The following is an 18779-nucleotide window of genomic DNA, read 5'->3' on the forward strand; positions in this document are numbered from 1 at the left end:
GCGAACTCGTGATGTCGTACCAAATGGGTGGACCGTCCACCAGCTGAAAGCGCTAAACGATGAACAGCTTTCACCAACTCGTCCAGCTTCCCGTTCTGTTGCAGGCGTTCACGCGACGCATAAAAAAAAAAAAAAATACGCACCGCCCCGGCCCTCAAACTTAGCCATTTACATTGAGAAGGCTAACCAGGTCCCGATGGGCCATCGGCAACGGCTGTCCATTCACGGCAACCTTCATGAAAAATGATGATAGATTTGCGTACGGTTATGCCGAAGGCGAATTGGGTGCGCTAGCAGTTCGGTTTCCCCTTCGGTTCCGGGGTTCAGATCCAGTGTTCACGAATGGCAGTTGTTCGCATAGCGATAATGGGCTAATTAATGTCCGTATATGCGGAACTGGTCATTCTCTACGTTCATAGAACCCTGGGAGCCTTCCTGCCACTCATGGCGCGGTGGTGCAGTGGTCAAGCGATGCACCACTGTGTGATATATATATATATATATATATATATATATATATATATATATATATATATATATAGAGAGAGAGAGAGAGAGAGAGAGAGAGAGGAATCAACAAGAAAATGGCGCAAAAGACGTGGACAAAAGAGACAAACACGACAGGAGTCACAGGACCTGTCGTGTTTGTCTCTTTTGTCCACGTCTTTTGCGCCATTTTCCTGTTGAATCATGAACCAACTAGCCCAAACTATAGTTATTCTTGAGAGAGAGAGAAACACAACGGCTAAATGCGTGGAATGGCCGCTATAAATGCCGGTGAACTAAAACGCCTGGCAATACTATATTCCGCGTCTCCGATTCGAACTGTCCGAGCCCGAAGAGGACAATGCTCGGTGCCTGCGAACACTGTGTGGTATAGGTTATCTGCCTAAATTCAGGTCGTATCCGTTGCAGACTGGCGCATATACAGTGATGGGGGACAGCGGAACTCGAGGCCCATTTTCGAGTGCTCAAAAAGCGGGCCGATTCGCCGTTCGTCGACCTCGTGCAGCATGCAGGTTAGGTGTGGTGCAGCGAAAGGAACCACCACATGTGGCAAAGAGACGGGAACAGGAAAGTGAGCGCACGTTCGGAAGAGTTTCGCCGACGGGGGACATGCAGCTTTAATGGGAGGGCACATTTGCGTTTTGCGAGAATTCGCACGCCGGCCTATTTCCTCGCTTGAAGAGGGGAAATGTCATCCATAGTAACTACATATGCGCGAGCTGGTAAAAGAATCGCGTTTTGCTGCTGTAAACCATCATATCTACATTCGGCGCTGAAAGTTTTTTTTGTTTTGTTTTTAGTTTCCTGTAAGTTGCTTGGGCTGCACGTAGTGGATGTACGCCTGAAAAGCGAATGATTTTAGCAACGCTTTGATTGCTGTTTTAACGACGGTTCACTTAGCTTCAGCGATGGCCTAGTGGTTTGATCATCATCTCGTATGCGGTAGGTGCGGGATCCCCAGCGCTGCCGTGTACCGATACAATGGGTACAAGCTTTCACCTGTCCTGGTGCTCAGCTTCCCTTGGATGAAATTATTGGAAAATGGGTCTGTGTCCCCACCTTGTGCCATGCCGCTCTTGGCCAAAGCTATCCTTGCTCCATATAAACTCATCAGCTTGGTTAATTGAATTGAATTGAAAAGATTTATTTGAGCAGAGCAGTTACAGCATCTGCTGCAGGGGCAGAGGCTAAAGGCTATGGCGCCTGACGAGGCCCTCTGTCCCTCTGCAGTCGACGGAAATGCAATGCAATTAGCGCATAACAAGAAGGTAAGTCACATAATTTAAAAAAAAATGTCGATAAATTATGCCAATATAATCACAACATTAACACAGTATACGGAATGATATAAATATGTACAATACTATGCAAGGATATTATACAAAGATTTTGTTCAGTATACAATATATTGGAGAACACTTATAACAAAAATAAAGTGAAAAACCATGGTACAAGTGAAGGATATACCCTGTGTATGCATGTCAAAAGTACTCGTCATTCCCCGTACAAAACACTTGATATTATTAGGACATCTTTAATGCGCTTTTTGAATGTGCTATTACTGGATTTGAAATCCAAGGTACCTTCAAGTTTATTTAGAATCGAAGTCATTTGGTAAGGAACTGTTCGTTTACCATAATTGGTTCTAGTTTTTGGCATGCGTCTTTTATTGTGTCGGAGAGGATAAGTAGAGTTCTCTTCCCTGTTGCAAATGAGCAGCTTCCGCAGTTGTACGAACTGAAGTAGTTATTCGTGCTGCTTTACATGAGTAGTTTACGAACTGTTCGCGTACATATATGTAGAAATCGGCTGCTGCCAACTACAAAGCCGAGCGCCGTTCTTATCCAAACGAGCTGCAGCAGAAAGCTCTATTGCCGCCTTGCAGTTCCGTAGGCCAGCCTTTGCGGTTATGCTTCTGCATGTCATTACGGTTCTGCGTGCACAGTGAGGTTCCGCACAGCGAGGCAAGGCGGTTAGGGGCCACGGTAATTAACTCCCCGAATCTCTGTCCCGAGCTCCCGTCGGGCCGTCCCTTCCAAGACTCCTGACTAACAAGCATATAATGCGCCGTGCGGGGGTGTCGTATCATCTTCGCTCACAGAGTCGTGCCGGAATAAAGGATGACGTCACGGAATAATGCACGCTGTCTCCGGTCGCGTCTTACCAAGGGTGGGAGTAGAAGGCCGGATTACGGATAAGCGTGTAGGGAAAAAAGGGATAGCAGGCAGAAATCGGCAAAAATGCCCGCTAAGTAGCCACCCTCCCCAACTGTCCCTCAGTGTCCGTCCTTCATCGCTCGGACGGATGCGCATCTTTTTTGTTTATTTATATCTTTCAATTCTCTGCGCGTTAGCTGGCGGCCCACATCGTGACTTCCTGAGTACGTGGCCGCCATCGATCGTTGAGCCAGGCAGGGGCCCGACGAAGGGGACGCGACTGAAACACTTTCCCTTTTTTTTTTGTTCCCCTATCGGGGTCTCGCCACTGGAGGTATGTGGGCGGCTGGGGCCGAGAAGGACCCACGCTTCCTTCGAAGCCCCGTTCCCTCTCTTTTCTGTCCTGCCTGTTGCGTTGCCTGGCAACTGTCGCGGGGCGCATCGCTCCCCAGATCCCAATTTCTTTCCCCTCTCCCGTTTCTTCCCTACGCGCTGCGGGGGAGGACACCTGCTGCTCGGGACGTTGCCGGGCGCTCGGTGAACCCTATCCGGGTCGTCGCCGGGAGGCCAACCGGATGGGTCTCTTGCGAAAGTCTGCGGCTGTTAGTGATGACCACCGCGCCGCCCCCGCGCGGATTAGGCAGGAACTAGTGCAACTTTTCTTGACGGCCAACTGTCTTTCGATGTGTAGTCCACGACGCTCCCCCCCCCCCCCCCCCCCCCTCCAAGCCATTCTTTCTTAGTTTTCTTTTCAAAATCGTTTTTCTGGACCAGTCTTCGCGCTGCTCACGCAGGGTCGAAGCAACCCCATCGAGTGTCAACTACGAGGTCGCGAAAGTGACTCCCATCTTGGGTAACTCCCGCGTGTTTTTTTTTTTGCTTTGTTTCTCGCAGTAGAAATCGATATTTGACCGTGAGCGCCCTTATTCGCACTCTGCTTTCTTTCTTTTTTTTTAATTTGAGCATCGGAGAGTCGCACTGCTGTTTTATTTATCCGTGGTCGCGCAGCCCATTAGTGTGATGCAAGAGACAGAAACTCCTCGCACACTGACGCATTCGTTAAATGATGCGTACAGAGCTGGCTTTGGAGGAAACTTTATTCTCTTGGTCAGACACTTCGGGGTGAAACTGTTTCGACGGTTCCAGCCGGAATCTTTTTTTTTTTTCTACAGTGAGGGGAGCTGCTTATTTTCTCCAACTTGGATGAGCGCTGGTATGTTTGTAAGTCTGACTTGCTGCTGGTTCTCAATTAAGGAGGGCTTGGTCGCGCGCCTTCGGCGGAGCATAGTCTGCATAAAGTTCCCGCTTTCAAGGAAATCTAAACGCCCGAAAAAGGAATATAAAATTTAAAAACGGCACCTAATTCGTCTTCACATCGAAGCTGCACTGGGTCCTCATCGAGGCATCTTAATTTTTTGTTAGTTGTTAGTTTTCTTTGCACCAAAGGCGAAGCCCTTAAATTTGTTAGTCTATAGACTGTCCATAAACTTCTGCCTATAAAGTCTATAGACTCTTTATAGACGAATCCTAGAGAACAGTCTGTAGGCAATGCAAATGCTATAGACAGTCTACAGACAATCTATAGATTTATGGCTGAACACTTTTAGTAGACTTTTGACAGTCTATAAACTATGAATAGACAAAAATATCTATAGGAAGGCAATAGAGTCTATAGGAAGTCTATAGACTATCTATAGACCATTTTTATAAGGGCGAGCCACTGCAAATATTTTCGAATACAAATCCCAACGACTCTCTCTCTCTATAGACGGTATGGACTGTGCAAATAATTTTTAAGGGCAGGCCATGGCCCCTAATAAAACGAAGCGGCGTGGCCTCCCAGCACACGTGTCAAGCGGCCGGCTATCTGTTGAATTTTCTAACTGGAACACTGCCACTAAACTGCACGATCTGACATGTGTTGTGAACGTTCTATGTAACAATAAATTCATTTCTTTTTTTCATGCCATCATTCGTTTCCGGTGGAGAGAATTGACATCAGCCGGGGCCAACGAGGGTTCATGCTACAGGTGGCAGCGGGCCACCACCTGTTGAATGGGGCGCCGAGTTTATGGCATATTTTCCTTGCCTATGTGGAGAGTTAACGCGTGCGAAGCGCTGCAAAATGATAAAGCTTTTCTGCAAAGGCAGCAGCTTACAGAATGGTAGCCGATTGATTTTCTGTATGGTCTTCAGAAATAGTTGCTGGCTACATATCTCCAAAATACACGCGCTTTCGAGGAGCTTACAGGCAAAGCAACCTCTCCAGAGTTCATAGTTCGTCGAAATAACCAAAATTTGTTGGTCCACAGCGTCGAGGGTAGCGGCGTTTTCGAATTGTAAAAACTGATATTACTTACGGTGGGCTACACGCCTCTCAATACTTAAGGAGCTTAACAGTAATAGTTAAAGCTTAAGTATTAAATATTAGTGATATTCATTTTACTTACGATGGGCTACACGCCTCTCAATAATTAAGGAGCCTAACAGTAATAGTTAAAGCTTAAGTATTCAATATTAGTGATATTCATTTTACTTACGATGGGCTACACGCCTCTCAATAATAAGGGAGCCTAACAGTAATAGTTTTTTTTTTTATTCGAGCTGTTTGCCATTAGGCATAATGAAAAAGGGAAATAAAGTTATAAAAAGGAGTGCAAACAAGCCTCGCTTAAAAAGCGGCAAAAGTTCGCGATAAAGCGATTATCTTGAGTCCACTTGCGATAGTCGTCTGCAAAGTCCCATCGCAGGCCAACCTTTCTTAGGAAGCGTCGTCTCACGGAAGCTGTGGACTTGCTTGGACTTGCCCGGCAACAGTAATAGTTAACAAGTTGACTATTCAGTATTAGTGAACCAGCCTGCTAATTAGCACGTCTTAGCTGCATTCTGATGTACTACACCGCTGACAGTGCTATGCCAAAAATAGTGCTCTTCTAACTCAAAAAGCCTATTTTGTAAAAACTGTGAAGTCTTAGGCGAAACACCGCGTATGTGCAGGGGCATTTCACGATGCATTTAAGCTCGGAGACAAGGCAGGTCGTCGATGTTCCTTCTTCTCGATCAAAGAAGTGGAAGTTTTCCTCTCGTAACGTTTATCTTTTATATTTTTTTGCCAACGTGCAGTACCACTCCGGCACTTTTCAGTGCTATTTGCATCGTGTTAGCATATTTTTTCGACATGAAAATTGTCGCGTGAACGAGCATATTAACTGTAAAGTCACGCAGCACGCTCGTCACGACGTTTGTTCAATACCGTGAGCACATAGCGCTTGCGTGTATCAACTTCGGCTTTCATAAAACGATTTTTACCCACAGCAATTTAGGAATGAACTACCATATTCAATTGCCATTGAACGTGATCCTGCCAAACTCAAAGGGCAGTTATTATGTCACGTTGAACATTACAATTATGTAAATTTCCTTTCACATTCCAAGTGTTGACGTACTTAAGCGACTAATTTGTGCTTGTCTTGATCTGTTTGTAATTTTTTAAACGTTTTTAATCACATTTATGCTGTATTGCAACGTCTTTCACTTCGTGTTCTATGTATATTTTACGAAGAGCACGCCTTACGTAATACCATGTAAACGGTCCTTAAGTGTGCCTTCCATGCGATTGTTTAACCTCGCACCTCCCTGATCAAGAACCTCGCTTTGCGCCAAATGTTTTTCACCATCGGCTGAGTTTCGGCGCTAATTAGGGCATCCCTACCGACTTCATTTAGTCAACTTTTGCTTGCATTTACGTAAACTAAAGAAATGTATTAAGTAACTGTTCACTCTTCGGCAGAGCGGTTCTTAAATTCGGCGCATCCCGCGATCTCGCCGGCCTTCGAAGGAATTTCATCATACGTGTATAGGTTCCCTCTTTTCCATAATTCTCTATTTCAACTCGCAACCGCCAATTCAGCTGGACTTTTATACGTGGGGATATGACCTTCCTTGGAGACAGTCGACCAAGTAACATGCGCGAGCTGTCCTCGAAAAAAAATAAAAATAAAAATGCGGCTAGCTTCTCCTGACTCGCATCAACAGATACATCCACACTATGCTGTATACATTAATCACTGTAAATAAACTTAAGCTCGCAGCCTTTTCCAGGTAATAATAACCACTGAGTGTTATTAGTTGTAGCGCGATTGGACTACAATTTTAGACGAGTGAATCAGTGGAGCGTCTTCCAGAAGCTGTGAACACAGCTAGTAGGATACAACTTAAAAAAAAAAAAAACAGCAGCTCCTAACACTGGGCCGCGGTCCGCGGCGTCCTGTATTACTCCGCCGGCCAGTCGCAACAGTAATCGAAATCGGCTTTTTAATGTTTGACTACACCAAACAATCCACGTATCAAAATTCTAGAGCTCATAATTTTTTCTTGTGATAAGTTTCTTGTTTAGGTAACGAGAAACGTTTAAGCAGTGGACTACTTTTACGTCACGGACGAATTCTGTGCGCGGAGGCTTTTAATGTTGGCGGAGCTTCACTGCAGACTTAAGTTGTATCCGACTATAGCAGCATTCAGGACTCAAACTACTCAACAGTAAAGTCGGCGTCTAACTTGCCTTTAGAGCTCTCGGGGACTGCGAAGCAGACAGTGAAACAGGAAATTAGTATGAAGCTGATGGTTTTCAGGCAGTATGCTGATGTCCATCTGTCTTGTAGGTCCACGCATACATGGTCCTATACTTTCGCGCAGGGCACTGTCTCTATAACACCTATCGGCCGCGTTCGGGTGTTACCTTGTTTTTTTAGGGCTTATACAGACTCCTAACTCCGTTTTCTCGCAAGGGAAGTACGCACGCCGTTCTACTCCCTGTCAAGAAAGGAGTCAACACAATGTTTTACTCCTCTGGAAATTTGGACGGAGTAAATAGCTGCAATTAAGGAGTCAACAGCTGCTGGAGAGAGCAAAGCAGCCGGCTTACTCCTGCCGGCTGTCATGCGGCCTGCGGTTCTCAGATGGAACGAAGCAGAGCACATAGCGAACACGTGTTAGCAGGTTCTTTGCGCTTTTTCTAGCTGTTGTGTGTCGCTTCCTGCTGTTAAGCGAATCAAGTCCGGCCAGCTTCCGCCTGCTATTTTGTACACTCTGAACAGAAGGGAGTAAAAAGGGAGTACCGTATTTTCCGGTGTATAAGACGCGGTTTTTTCTCAAAATTCTTGCTGGTGCGTCCTATACAAGGGTGCGTCTTACACACCGGAAAATACGGTAAGCTGCCCTCTTACTCCCTATATAAAAGGGTGTGCGCTGAGGACAGCTTTACTCCCTTTTTACCCCCATATAGGTGTATTCGTGTTCAGAGTGTTCAGCATCGATTCACGCGTTCAGGAGGCGGATGTCTGCACGGGCGGCAGTACCGTATAAACGAAACGTCGTAAACAGAGAGGCCGGGCCAGGAGATGGGAACATATGCTTTGATGCCTGCACGTCCTCCGTTCGAAGATGCTCTTCACAAAACGAGGAACGTTCCCGAATGACCTCCTGCTAGCGGAATACGAGCGAAGGAAGAGAGTATACTCAAGAAGGACTCCGTAATGTATGAACGCAAATGCCGCTCGAGCCGTAAGAACCAAAAGAAGATATCTTCACATGCTGGCTAGGCCTTCGTCGCATAGCCCTCGTCACATGCGAAGTTTTAGGCGGAGAAAATTTTATGCCCTTTTCCATTTTCCAAAAGGCTCAGTATAACCAGTAATAAAAGCGATTCACGGAAAGATTTTTTTTTCTACTAAAACTACCTTTGTTTTCTTACAGAAACTCGTGTTGAATTTGTGAGTATACGGTCGTAATAAATAAGAGATACGTTGACTTTCAGGAGTAACGGTTTTCTTTGAACGCCGTTAATTTTTCTTTTTTGCTGAATGTTACGACTTTACCCCGACTTTCCTCTTTAGGATCGAATAGTGGCGTCGACAAATATGGTGACTTAAGCAATGTTCTTCTTTGCCAAGATTTGTATATAGAGTGAAAAAGAACTAAAGAGAGGGGAATGACAGTGCAGCGATGTTCTAGGGAGAAAGATCGGGGGGGGGGGGGGGGGGTACCGGGTAGCGTTAAAGGCTTAAGAGTAGCGTGAAGCAGAAAATACGCGAGGGGATGGTATCCAAGAGCCGCAAGCAGAAGAGGGACTGGGCACTTTGACAGAGAAGATTACAGAGCTATAACATTGTCGACAGGAAGGGGAGGAAGATGAAACTGGTGCGAGCAGAAATTTGGGTTTAGAGAGACGAGGTGAGATTTCTTCAGAAGTCACATAGGACAGTGAGAGCGCAGATCAAGGTTCGGCATTCCGTCGCCTCGCAGTAGATTTGAGCAGGCTGGGTGGCGTTGAGATGGCAATACAATATTCTGAGAAATACACCGCGCTCAGAAACCCTGCCTCGCGGATTCGCGCGCCTTCGCCCAACAGTAAGAGGCGCAGTGCAGAAACTATGCACAATAGCGAGCGCCGGTGCCGACCACCTGGGGCCGCTTAACGATCTCGCCACCAAAACACACGAGATACGAAACTGAGGGACAAGCCAATCCTATAGCCTGCACGGCTGGCGCCTCCTTAACTCTCCCTCTTATCGCGCGCCATCCTGTGTCAGCCAGGGCAGCGGTTTTTGTTTCGTCTGTGTGCTTACACCCCCCCCCCCCCCCCCCCCCCCTCATATCTTCCTGAGGACACAGCGAAAGAAGCCTCGCTTGGCTCCGGTCGCCCGCGGTTGATGATGGATTAGCCACAGCGAGTAATAAAGTCGCGAAGAGGGCGACACAAGGACCACGTCCTCTTCCGCGCAGATAAGCGCCAGCTGATATGATATGCGATAGGCAATGGGAACGGAAAATTGGGCGAAGCCCTGCACGGGGAAAGGCCCGCAACGGACCTCCATCTTGGAGCACGCATGTGTCCGCAACGTAGAGTTCTCATACTGGTTCCAGGATGAATGGATGGATGGAAGATAGGAGCGTCCCCTTTGAAACCGCGTGGTAGCGGTTGCCACCATGCTGTGTGGAAGAGATGCACGCCCTCTTTTGACATTTTAGCGAACCGTGGTGTCAGCCATTATGATAACAACTCTTGATAGCCAGCCGTAAACCTAACAGAGTGGGTACAGAGTGAATACCAAGGGAAGGGGAAAGTACGTTAACAGCGGACAGTCAGGTGGCGAGGAAGCCAGATTAAAGAGCGTACCAATGTTTTTACTTTAGCAAGTTCGTACATCTGCTCCCCGGGGAAAAAAAAACACAGCGCAAGAAACGCGAACTGTTACAAACTGTCAGCCCTGTTTATGGGCTGTGAGCCTTTGTTTCTTGGGCACCTTTTTCCTTGGAGGTTAGACATTTTTCTGGTACAGGGTGACCGCTGCTGGCCCAGGATAAAGGCAACTGGAAATCAGTGATAAGCTTTAGTGCCGCCGCGGTGGCTCAGTGGTTATGGTGCTCGGCTGCTGACCCGAAAGACGCGGGTTCGATCCCGGCCGCGGCGGTTGCATTTCTTCGGAGGAGAAATTCTAGAGGCCCGTGTACTGTGTGATGTCAGTGCACGTTCAAGAACCCCAGGCGGTCGAAATTTCCGGAGCCCTCCACTACGGCGTCTCTCATAGCCTTAGTCGCTTTGGGACGTTAAACCCCATAAACCAACCAACCTTTAGAGGCCTTTTTCCTGGAGCAGACGTAGCCTGGCTGATAGCGATGAGAGAAACTACCTATCATATGTTGGTCAAATATTCTAGGGGAATCCCCCAAGGTGGAGTAGACCCCGGACCAGGACGAATTTTTCTTTTAACTACGAAGTTTCTGAGAAAGCTGTACAGCTTTTCTTTGTAGCCGTATGGCTGCGCTTGGGTGGATGCCAATGAGTAATTACTCCCTTATTACCTATCATATACACGCTGCAAACTATCATATACATGCTGCAAGTTCTAGCGCCAGCTGAACGCATGGCCCCGCCTTACTGTGATGTTGCCAATGAATGAGGTGGATAAGCAGCAACACAGCCAAGCAGAACTGGAAGTATTATGACAGGGTCTGTCGTGCGTAATAGGGGGAGACTCAAAAGTCAACATCTAACCCTTCTCTGCACCTGTGCTGATCGTGACACGTGGCTCGGTCTCGTCGTAGTGGATGGGACGTCTAAAAACATGAAACCGGCTCAGCGACCCTAATGCAACGATCGCTGCAGTGAATAGACGCTAAGGGAAGGCCTTCTCACCTCTGACGTCCTGGCTGTACCCGGAGGTGAAGGCGAGCATGGCCTTGGCGGCCCGCTCGGGCGTCCTGCGCAGCCCCTGGCGGTCCGGGTTCTCGCCGACCTTCTCGAGGAGCGACCGGTAGTCGCGGGCCATGGAGGCGACCAGCTGGCGTTCCGCGTCCGTCTCGGGCTCCATGGCAACTGCGGCGGCCCCGTTGAGCGCGACCCCGTTGGCGGTGGAAGTGTGCTCGGGCTGGCGGGCCCCCTCCGGCGAAGGGGGGTCCACGATCGACGTGCGTCCCATGACGCGGCCGCTAGGGGAAAGGGGGGTCTCGCCGCTAGGCGGGCCACTCGCGCGACACCAGCACCGACCCGCGGTGGGGGGGACTCCGGGATCGAAGGCGCCCGCTGCGAGAGGAGCAGGAGAAACTGTTGCGCGATGGAAGAAAAAGCTTCTCCTCATTGAGCCGTCAGTACCCCTCTTCGGAACTCTCTGGTGAGATAGCTTGAAGGCCACTGGATTTTAAATGTCGTAGCGCTAAACGTTTACAAAACGTTTACAAACGTTTACAAACGTTTACAAAACGTTTACAAAACGTTGTAAACGTTTACAAACGTTTACAAAAGTAAGTGGTTGACAAGGACAAGACACTATAGCGTAACTGAGTTTGAGGAAAGCAACGAAGATAACATGACAAGGATGTGACGTAATATGTTGTTTAGCTCCAGCAAGAGATGTTGTCGGGCTAGTTGGCTAGATACTTGTAACGCCATGAAAGGTTATGCGCAAAAAAGGACGACACGAATACAGAAGACACGACAGGACGAGCGCTCCTTTTTTGCGCATAACCTTTCATGGCATTCATCTCCTTTAAGGCGATAGCATTTTCTTCGATTAGGACCCCGGGGGAGTTTGTCTCGCTTTATTTCACCTCGAATATCAATGCCGCACAAGGGGCCGCCGCGGTGGCCCGAAAGCGCGGGTTCGATCTCGGCCGCGGCGATCGCATTTCTTTGGAGGTGAAATGCTAAAGACCCGTGTACTGTGCGATGTCAGTGCACGTTAAAGAACCCCAGGTGGTGGAAATTATCCGGAGCCCGACACTAGGGCCTCCCTCATAGCCCGAGTCGCTTTGGGACGTTAAGCCCCATAAACTAACTGAACTAATTAATCTCCACAAGGCGAAATGACACATGGGAGAGTTATAACGAATAACCAAATAAAACGAGACGAAACAGGACAGCGGCCCCCTAAGTAATTAAGTTCCTAGTTATGCAACATTAGCTAATCGACGTTGAATATATTTGTAGTCTTTAATGTCAGCGATCAGACCGGGAAGGTGATTCTAGTTTCTTGATGTGTGCAGAACGAAACTTTCGTTGGAGCAATTACTGCGGCAACAAACGATTCCGGCTTTATGGAAGTGATCAGTGCGCGCGTAATGAATGAGTGGATTATTAGGATTTGGGTTCCTTTACACTTCGGCAGCACTGCGAAAGGGTGGAGGTCTGCGAAGACCACGCATTTCGTCGTGCATAGAAGAAATTGAAATTGGCCCAGATCAAGGTCACACGACTCTGTGTTTGCAAACCGACTATTTTGACTGAAAGTTGGGTTCTTACAAGTTACAAGAACAGGAGAAATAGCATGAAAACGCGTCTCCACCGCCGGCCCATTCCACAACTACACTGTAATGACGTCGTGACTTTTTTTGTTTTTGTTCCTGAGAACAGAAAAAGAAGATTACGCATCCGTATATTAATGTAACCTTTTTTGTCGATACTTCCTCTGCTCTTTTACCGCACAGGAAAGACGAAAGAAAAAAAAAACGGCAACGTCAAAAATGAAACAAGGCAAACCCCTGACACCCGACGTGATAAAAACGCGACGAATTTAGATCGGAGTGGCTGGAAATGGTGTAAGGACGTTTACTACAGCTTTCTCAACAACGAAAGCGTCCTATACTCCTGGACAAATGTCAGAAGAGTTAGGAAGGCCCAGATGTCAGGTTTTGCAAAGTACAAAAAGTTGATAGCGTTCTCCTCCGTGTACATTTGAGCTTGTTTGAAGGTTAAAGTAAAGTCGCTGGTCGGCGCGTTGAACTTCAACGCTCGGTGACGTTTGCTGCAGCCGCCAATCCTAGTCAGAAGTTTAACGCGGAGTTAGCACCGAAAGATAACTCACCGGAAATTGCGGCTATGAACAGATGGGGTGCAAACAGCGAAATTTCGTACGGACAGGTGGAACAGGTAGGTGAGGTCGACGGATCTTTGTCGGTGAACAACGCGAAAGCAGGTCTCGCAATGCGCACAGCGTCTCAGTCGGCGCTCATTGCTGCGTTACAACGCATTAGAATAGCTGCGTGTCTAGAATGTCATTCACTCTTCCGTCGGGCTGCTATAAGGACATGCAGTGGTTCGCTCTCCCTCTAACTCCAAGTCTCGCCACTCCACCTTGCGTGAATTCGCCGCACTTTTCTCAAGCGGCAACTTTCTCGACAACAAGGAAATTAACCGACCGTCTGTACTGGACTCTTAAAAGACGGTGAATATGTCACGTGACCTTGTGTCGACGTAGTTGAAGACGCGAAGGCTAGCCGCAAATTGACGACCAACCAAACAAAACGGCAGAACAAAAAACAGCGGATAAATAAATGGAAGAAATACATAGCGGGGTGCTGGAATGTGTATAGGAGAGAGGGGGGAAACCGATTAGGGCAGTTATAGGCATTAAGACACGTTGCGGAGGTGTGTCATGTGATGGCGAGACCGACCCGCGGGAGTCATTAAGTTGGCCGCGGATACCGACGCCGATCACTATACAACGTCAAACGGCTTTGAGGGGCGTCGAGGCTCCCAGGCAAGGCAGGGAAGGGGTAAAGGGTGTGACGAGGAAGTGAAGTGTTCGTTTCGTGCTCGCTGCTCTCACCTTTGATTCCCCTCGCCAATAACACCTGGCTCGCGAAACGCTAGGGGGCTCTGACTCAACGCGTAGTTCGGCCTTCATTAGTGGTCACTCCTTATGCGAGAGTGAGGCCAAGCCATCACCCGGTTTTCGACCTTTCGCGAAGGGCCTGCGTTGACATGCAAAGGAGGCCGCACTCTTGCAACATCGCTGCCGGCGGCGAAGCCCGCCCGCAAAGTCTGCGCGTGTACGCCGGCGAGCAATCTTTAATTCGAGCGGCTTGTCGCAACTTCCCCGAAGAGCAAGGGAAAGCGACAGACGTGTGGCCGTGACGAAGAAAGCGCGCATAATTTTTTTTTTCTCCTTCTTCAGAGCGAGAACTTATCGGGGAAGTCTCGGCGTTAGCCAATGTCAGTGTCACTTTCCGTCGTCTGCATACTCTTCCAAGTGCTTCCTGTCAGCATACTATCTCTTTTAGCTGCGCTCCCCTGCAGTCGCGTGGTTTAATGGGAACACTTTAGTTGGATGCGATTTAAGAACATCATCGTCTGAGCACTATACGGATTTTCGATCGCAATCTACTTGGGGCTATTTCGCTGAAAAATCACTGAAACGTAGAAGAAAACAAAAAGCTCCTAGCGGAAAACGCAGTGTATCTTGTCACTGAGCGTAACCAAACTGCAGACACTGCTGTGTGAATTCATTATATTGCAGCGTAAATAATGAGAAAGTATATTCACTAACGAACTGTATGACACCATGGAAGAACAGCGCAGAACAGGATCCTGTATGGGATCACGACACCACAACTTTAAGAATGAAACTTGAACTTTTCCAGACCCGAGCTTCCCGTTTTGCTTTCCGTAATTATAATAGAAATCTAAGCGTTACTCGTGTTAAGCAAAGCTTGGGATGACGAGAACTGAGCCACAGAAGAAAATTTCTCCGTCTTAAGTTACTGCACAATATATTTCATGATTGCACTGACATCACAAAAGTAAACGACTTTCAACCCCTAAGCTACGTATCGCAAAGGAGAGACCATTCAAATAAATTTGACCCATTTGAATGTAAAACTAATTGTTTTAAATATTCTTTCTTTCCGAAAACGGTAGAACAATGGGAAAATTTGCTAGTTTCCGTGCCTTCTATTTTATCCAATGACGCTTTCTTTTTAGCATTGAGCCCTTAGGGCTTTGTTTCCCTTGGAGTCCCCTTTCTTTTAAAGCAGTGTGTAAGGTCAATGGCTGTCCTGTGTTTGCCTAGTTTTGAGTTGAAAAATTCATATTTTTCCAAGAGGCATTCTGATATTTGCTGCATTTATGATTGTATCTTGCTTTGTACTACACACCTCCCCCCCCCCCCCACCCCTCTTTACTGTAATGCATAACGGGGCTGTAGGATCATGCATAAATAAAAAAAAAACAACGGCTAATTTGTTGCTGTTAGTAAATTCTAACTGTGTAAAACTTCCGTCGCGTTTGGCGTGGTCCACACAAAGCTCTGTAATTTTCTCTTTAATCCGGGAAGGTCATGAGTGCATTGCTACTGTTTCATTTTGCCGTCGCAGCTATGACTACATCCTGCTAGGTCGTATGCAGAGATTACGGCAGTAAGTATGAGGGGACGTTGGTAGATCTCGAATATCCCGCCGCTCGGGAGACAGGCTGACGAAACTGTCCGTCTCGGTGAAATCAGCTCGTCTAGACACGCCGTACTGGCCTGAAAGCAAGCCGCATTGGGCCAAACGGCAACGAACCCGCCAGCCAAGGCCGCCGACTCTGACAGTGGCGACCTTGCACCCAAGCTTGGCCGGTTACGTTGTCAGCTGCTATACAATGCACCTCGAGTGATGTGAGGAGCACCTTCGGCTGGATCGAACCGAAAGCGTTTTCGAGTAGATCACTGTGGCTTCCATGGAGATGTTCTGGACGGCGCCATAGGGACTGCTTCTTCCAGAATACTGCGAACTGTACTTTTATCTTCCTTCATACGCGCATATTCTTCCGACTGCTGTAATCATTGACAGCTCAGAAGAATAATTCTCTCGTCCTCGAAGATCTTGTTACGGTGATGAGTCACTTCACTGTCAAACAATGTCCAGATCTGGTTTTAAGATAACAAACAGCGCATTAAAAAGCGAGTGCATCGAAATTACAGAATGACCCTTTTACGGAGTCCTTATCTGTCTTTTTTTTTGCGTCTTTTAGTGCCCTATTCGTTACGATGAAATCGGAGCCCAAATGTCAGCTCAGTCGACGGCTTCAACAAAACCGTTCATTCCATGGCCACGCCTCTTTTGCAGGCTCGCATAGCTGATGGCCTCCTGCACGTGTCCTTCTTCTAAAGAAGATATCCACAAAGCGTTCTATCCCGTTAAGGCACCAGCGCTTCCAGGCGTCCTGAAGATGTGGATACTTCGAACTGACCGCGTCGAAGACTCGACGAAAACGAAACTCTAACGGGAACGCGTGCCTATGTGGCGGAGAACGTCAGAGACCATTGGCTGAACCAGACCGGTGGAGCCACATTGAACCAGATGGGTGGAACTGCAGTTGCAAGCAACGAACCCGGTGACCTCGACATGTACGCCTCATCCCTCGCCGCCGACTTGTGAGTCGCGACGTAGAACGCCGCGAAGTTTGTATTGACAATAACAGGACTGTTAGTACAAGGAGGACGGATTTGGAGGGAAAACGCCACTTCGTATCTACCACGCGTATACTGACAACACGGCGAACGATTCGCGGTAAACGGCGGCGTAAAATGACAGCGACCCTTCCAAATAAGAAGTCCGCTTCACCAAAGAGAAGGAAGGTAGTAAACTTCGGCGCTATTAAAGCTCGCGCACTTAGGTCTTTGCAAGTAAAAGACTGATATAGCTGGTGGAATAGATCATACGCTTACCTTGAAAAAAGCTAGGTTTCGTCTATCGGCTCCACTGGATGCGTTGGGCAAGCGGCGACGACAAGCCAGTGGTTCCTTGCTAGCTCTGCTGATGTTGAACCTCCTCCGACGATACGACGGCGTTGGTGGAGAGAAGGATAAAACCCGGCCGCGGCTGCCCCACCGTCCGTGCGCTGGCGATAGCGGCGGTCCACTGGCCGCGAGCAGCGAGGTTCCTGTCGCCTAAATGGCGCGCGCTCTGCCGACCACCCCACGTGGTCGATGGAGAGAGAGACAAGCGCTCCGCGTTCGCGCGCACATCTGTTGGCGCGCTTCCGCCGCTGCCGTTGCGAGGGGGCGCCACGGTTATTCGCGCCTCTCTCTCATTGCATCAGTTGTCCTCCCTCTGACGGGTTCATTTCTGATTTGAATTGGCCTAATCCTGCGCTGTTCCAGCGGCACAGGCCAGGCCGGGGTATAATATTCCGCCTTTTTAGGGCAGCTCCAAACTGCCGAATACTGGATTTGTGTGTGTGTGTGTGTGTGTGTGTGTGTGTGTGTGTGTGTGTGTGTGTGTGTGTGTGTGTGTGTGTGTGTGTGTGTGTGTGTGTGTGTGTGTGTGTGTTATTTTAGCTCTGTTCTAAATATAACAGCTGTGGTCGGTTCGCCACCCTGCGCCAGCAGCTATCTCTCACTTCTGCGAATTCTCCCCATTTTTCATTCTGTCGAGAATTGAAATAGGATGTAAGAGGCTTTTAGAGAGTTCAAATTAAAGAGGCCAACAGTTGCTGCGGTAAACGAAGGCACAGAGCGATCGTTGCGCTTCTCTCTACGTACTTTTTTTTTTCACTTAGTTGAGGCTGAAATGGTCTCTTTTTTGCATATTTGTAAAACTGGTAGGAAGTAGAAAATGGCACGTGAAATGTCGGGGCTAGTGTCCTCCGTCGCGCTTTTTGTGTTTTTTATTTACTTTTACCACTCAAACTTATTTCCTTCTTATTTAAAAGAGTGCGATCTCGTCAAGCACTATATGCGAAAATGTGAGGAATGGAGATGTCGTTCGGCATAACTGCTTTCTTGAAAACAAGTCAACTAAACAGATAGGCTCGTTGACGAATACGTATGGTGGGAAATTTCCCGAAAAAATAACAAAAAACAGACGTGACGATTCCTTTGCCATTTCAGAGCTCTGAAGCGCAGGCGGGGCTCGCCTAGTTCAGGCTTCGGTTTTTTCTTTCCTTGTGGCGTTAACAATGAGAGCAGCTTGGTTTTGTTATGGGTTTAAGGTACCGTAACTAAAGAAACATAGGCTCGGGAACAAAAACACGACGACGGTGACGAGACAGGACAAGCGATGTTCCTTTAGTTACGATGTATTAACAACACATCCAAGCCTATTCACTTCGTAAGGCACCGACCACCTTACTTGCTGAAGAAGCATGAATAAGAAATTCAATCACAACCACGCAGAAGTATGTCGCATCAGGAAACTCACGTAACCGTGCAGGAGTATGTCGTATCAGGAAACTAAATCACATAACCATTTCAAGCACGCACGATCGTCCCCCCCCCCCGCTCTGGAATTACGGATATTATTTATGTACTAGTTCCTTTTCGGTGACCCCCCCCCCCCCCATCCCCGGACAATGGGTGCCACCCCCCCCCCCCCCCTGGAAAAAGTCTGCGGACGCCCTTGGCTGTGTTCAGTTTTCACGCTACAGCTCCCCCCTTCCTGTCGCCTTGTCCTGTAGTATTCTAGATAAGCGCATTGCCACTGGTCAAGGGCCTGGCTGCATTTAGACACAGAGCTGGAAATGAATCCCAGGGAATGAGCGGCTGCGTCATTTATGCACCTCGCTTTTGCTGCACCAGCTGTCACGACCTTCGAAAGCAAACACTAACCAACTTTCTGATGCCGTATCACAGCTCCTCTTTGAGGGACATCGCAAACCAGGAAAACATTGTTACTCATCAGCGCGACACGCACCGAGATACACATTCAGTATAATGGGTAGTGATGCGGGAAGTTTGCACGACGAGATCCCCTGACGTTTATGAGCCACCGTTACCGCCTGGAATATAAGATGTGCGCGCTAGTGTACAGCAGGGCATGAGGCCGGCTTAATATCGGCTTCCCGGGCTTCGTTAG

The 18779-nt window shown here is 48.1% G+C and overlaps 2 protein-coding genes across 3 annotated transcripts in view; one reads left to right on the forward strand and one right to left on the reverse strand.

Moving 5' to 3' along the window:
- Nucleotides 1-16922, reverse strand: part of Pu (GTP cyclohydrolase punch) — a 23899-nt gene extending 6977 nt beyond the window's left edge. The window contains exons 1-2 of one of the 2 annotated variants that reach the window (XM_089561506.1): nucleotides 13025-13349; nucleotides 10861-11247 (exon numbers count right to left, since the gene is read on the reverse strand). In XM_089561506.1, coding sequence (XP_089417632.1) covers nucleotides 10861-11143 — 283 coding nt within the window. In that variant the 5' untranslated portion in view covers nucleotides 11144-11247; nucleotides 13025-13349. Of the gene's footprint in view, nucleotides 1-10860; nucleotides 11248-13024; nucleotides 13350-16651 lie in introns of those variants that run through there. The other variant, XM_089561505.1, reaches the window with a different exon arrangement.
- The window catches only part of LOC149330824 (uncharacterized), a 166439-nt gene that overhangs the window by 52993 nt on the left and 94667 nt on the right, over nucleotides 1-18779 (forward strand). The gene's annotated exons all lie outside the window — the stretch shown is intronic.

The sequence above is a fragment of the Amblyomma mixtum genome, chromosome 9, assembly GCF_055824585.1.
Source record: "Amblyomma mixtum isolate Tamu chromosome 9, ASM5582458v1, whole genome shotgun sequence".
Taxonomy (NCBI): Eukaryota; Metazoa; Arthropoda; class Arachnida; order Ixodida; family Ixodidae; genus Amblyomma; species Amblyomma mixtum.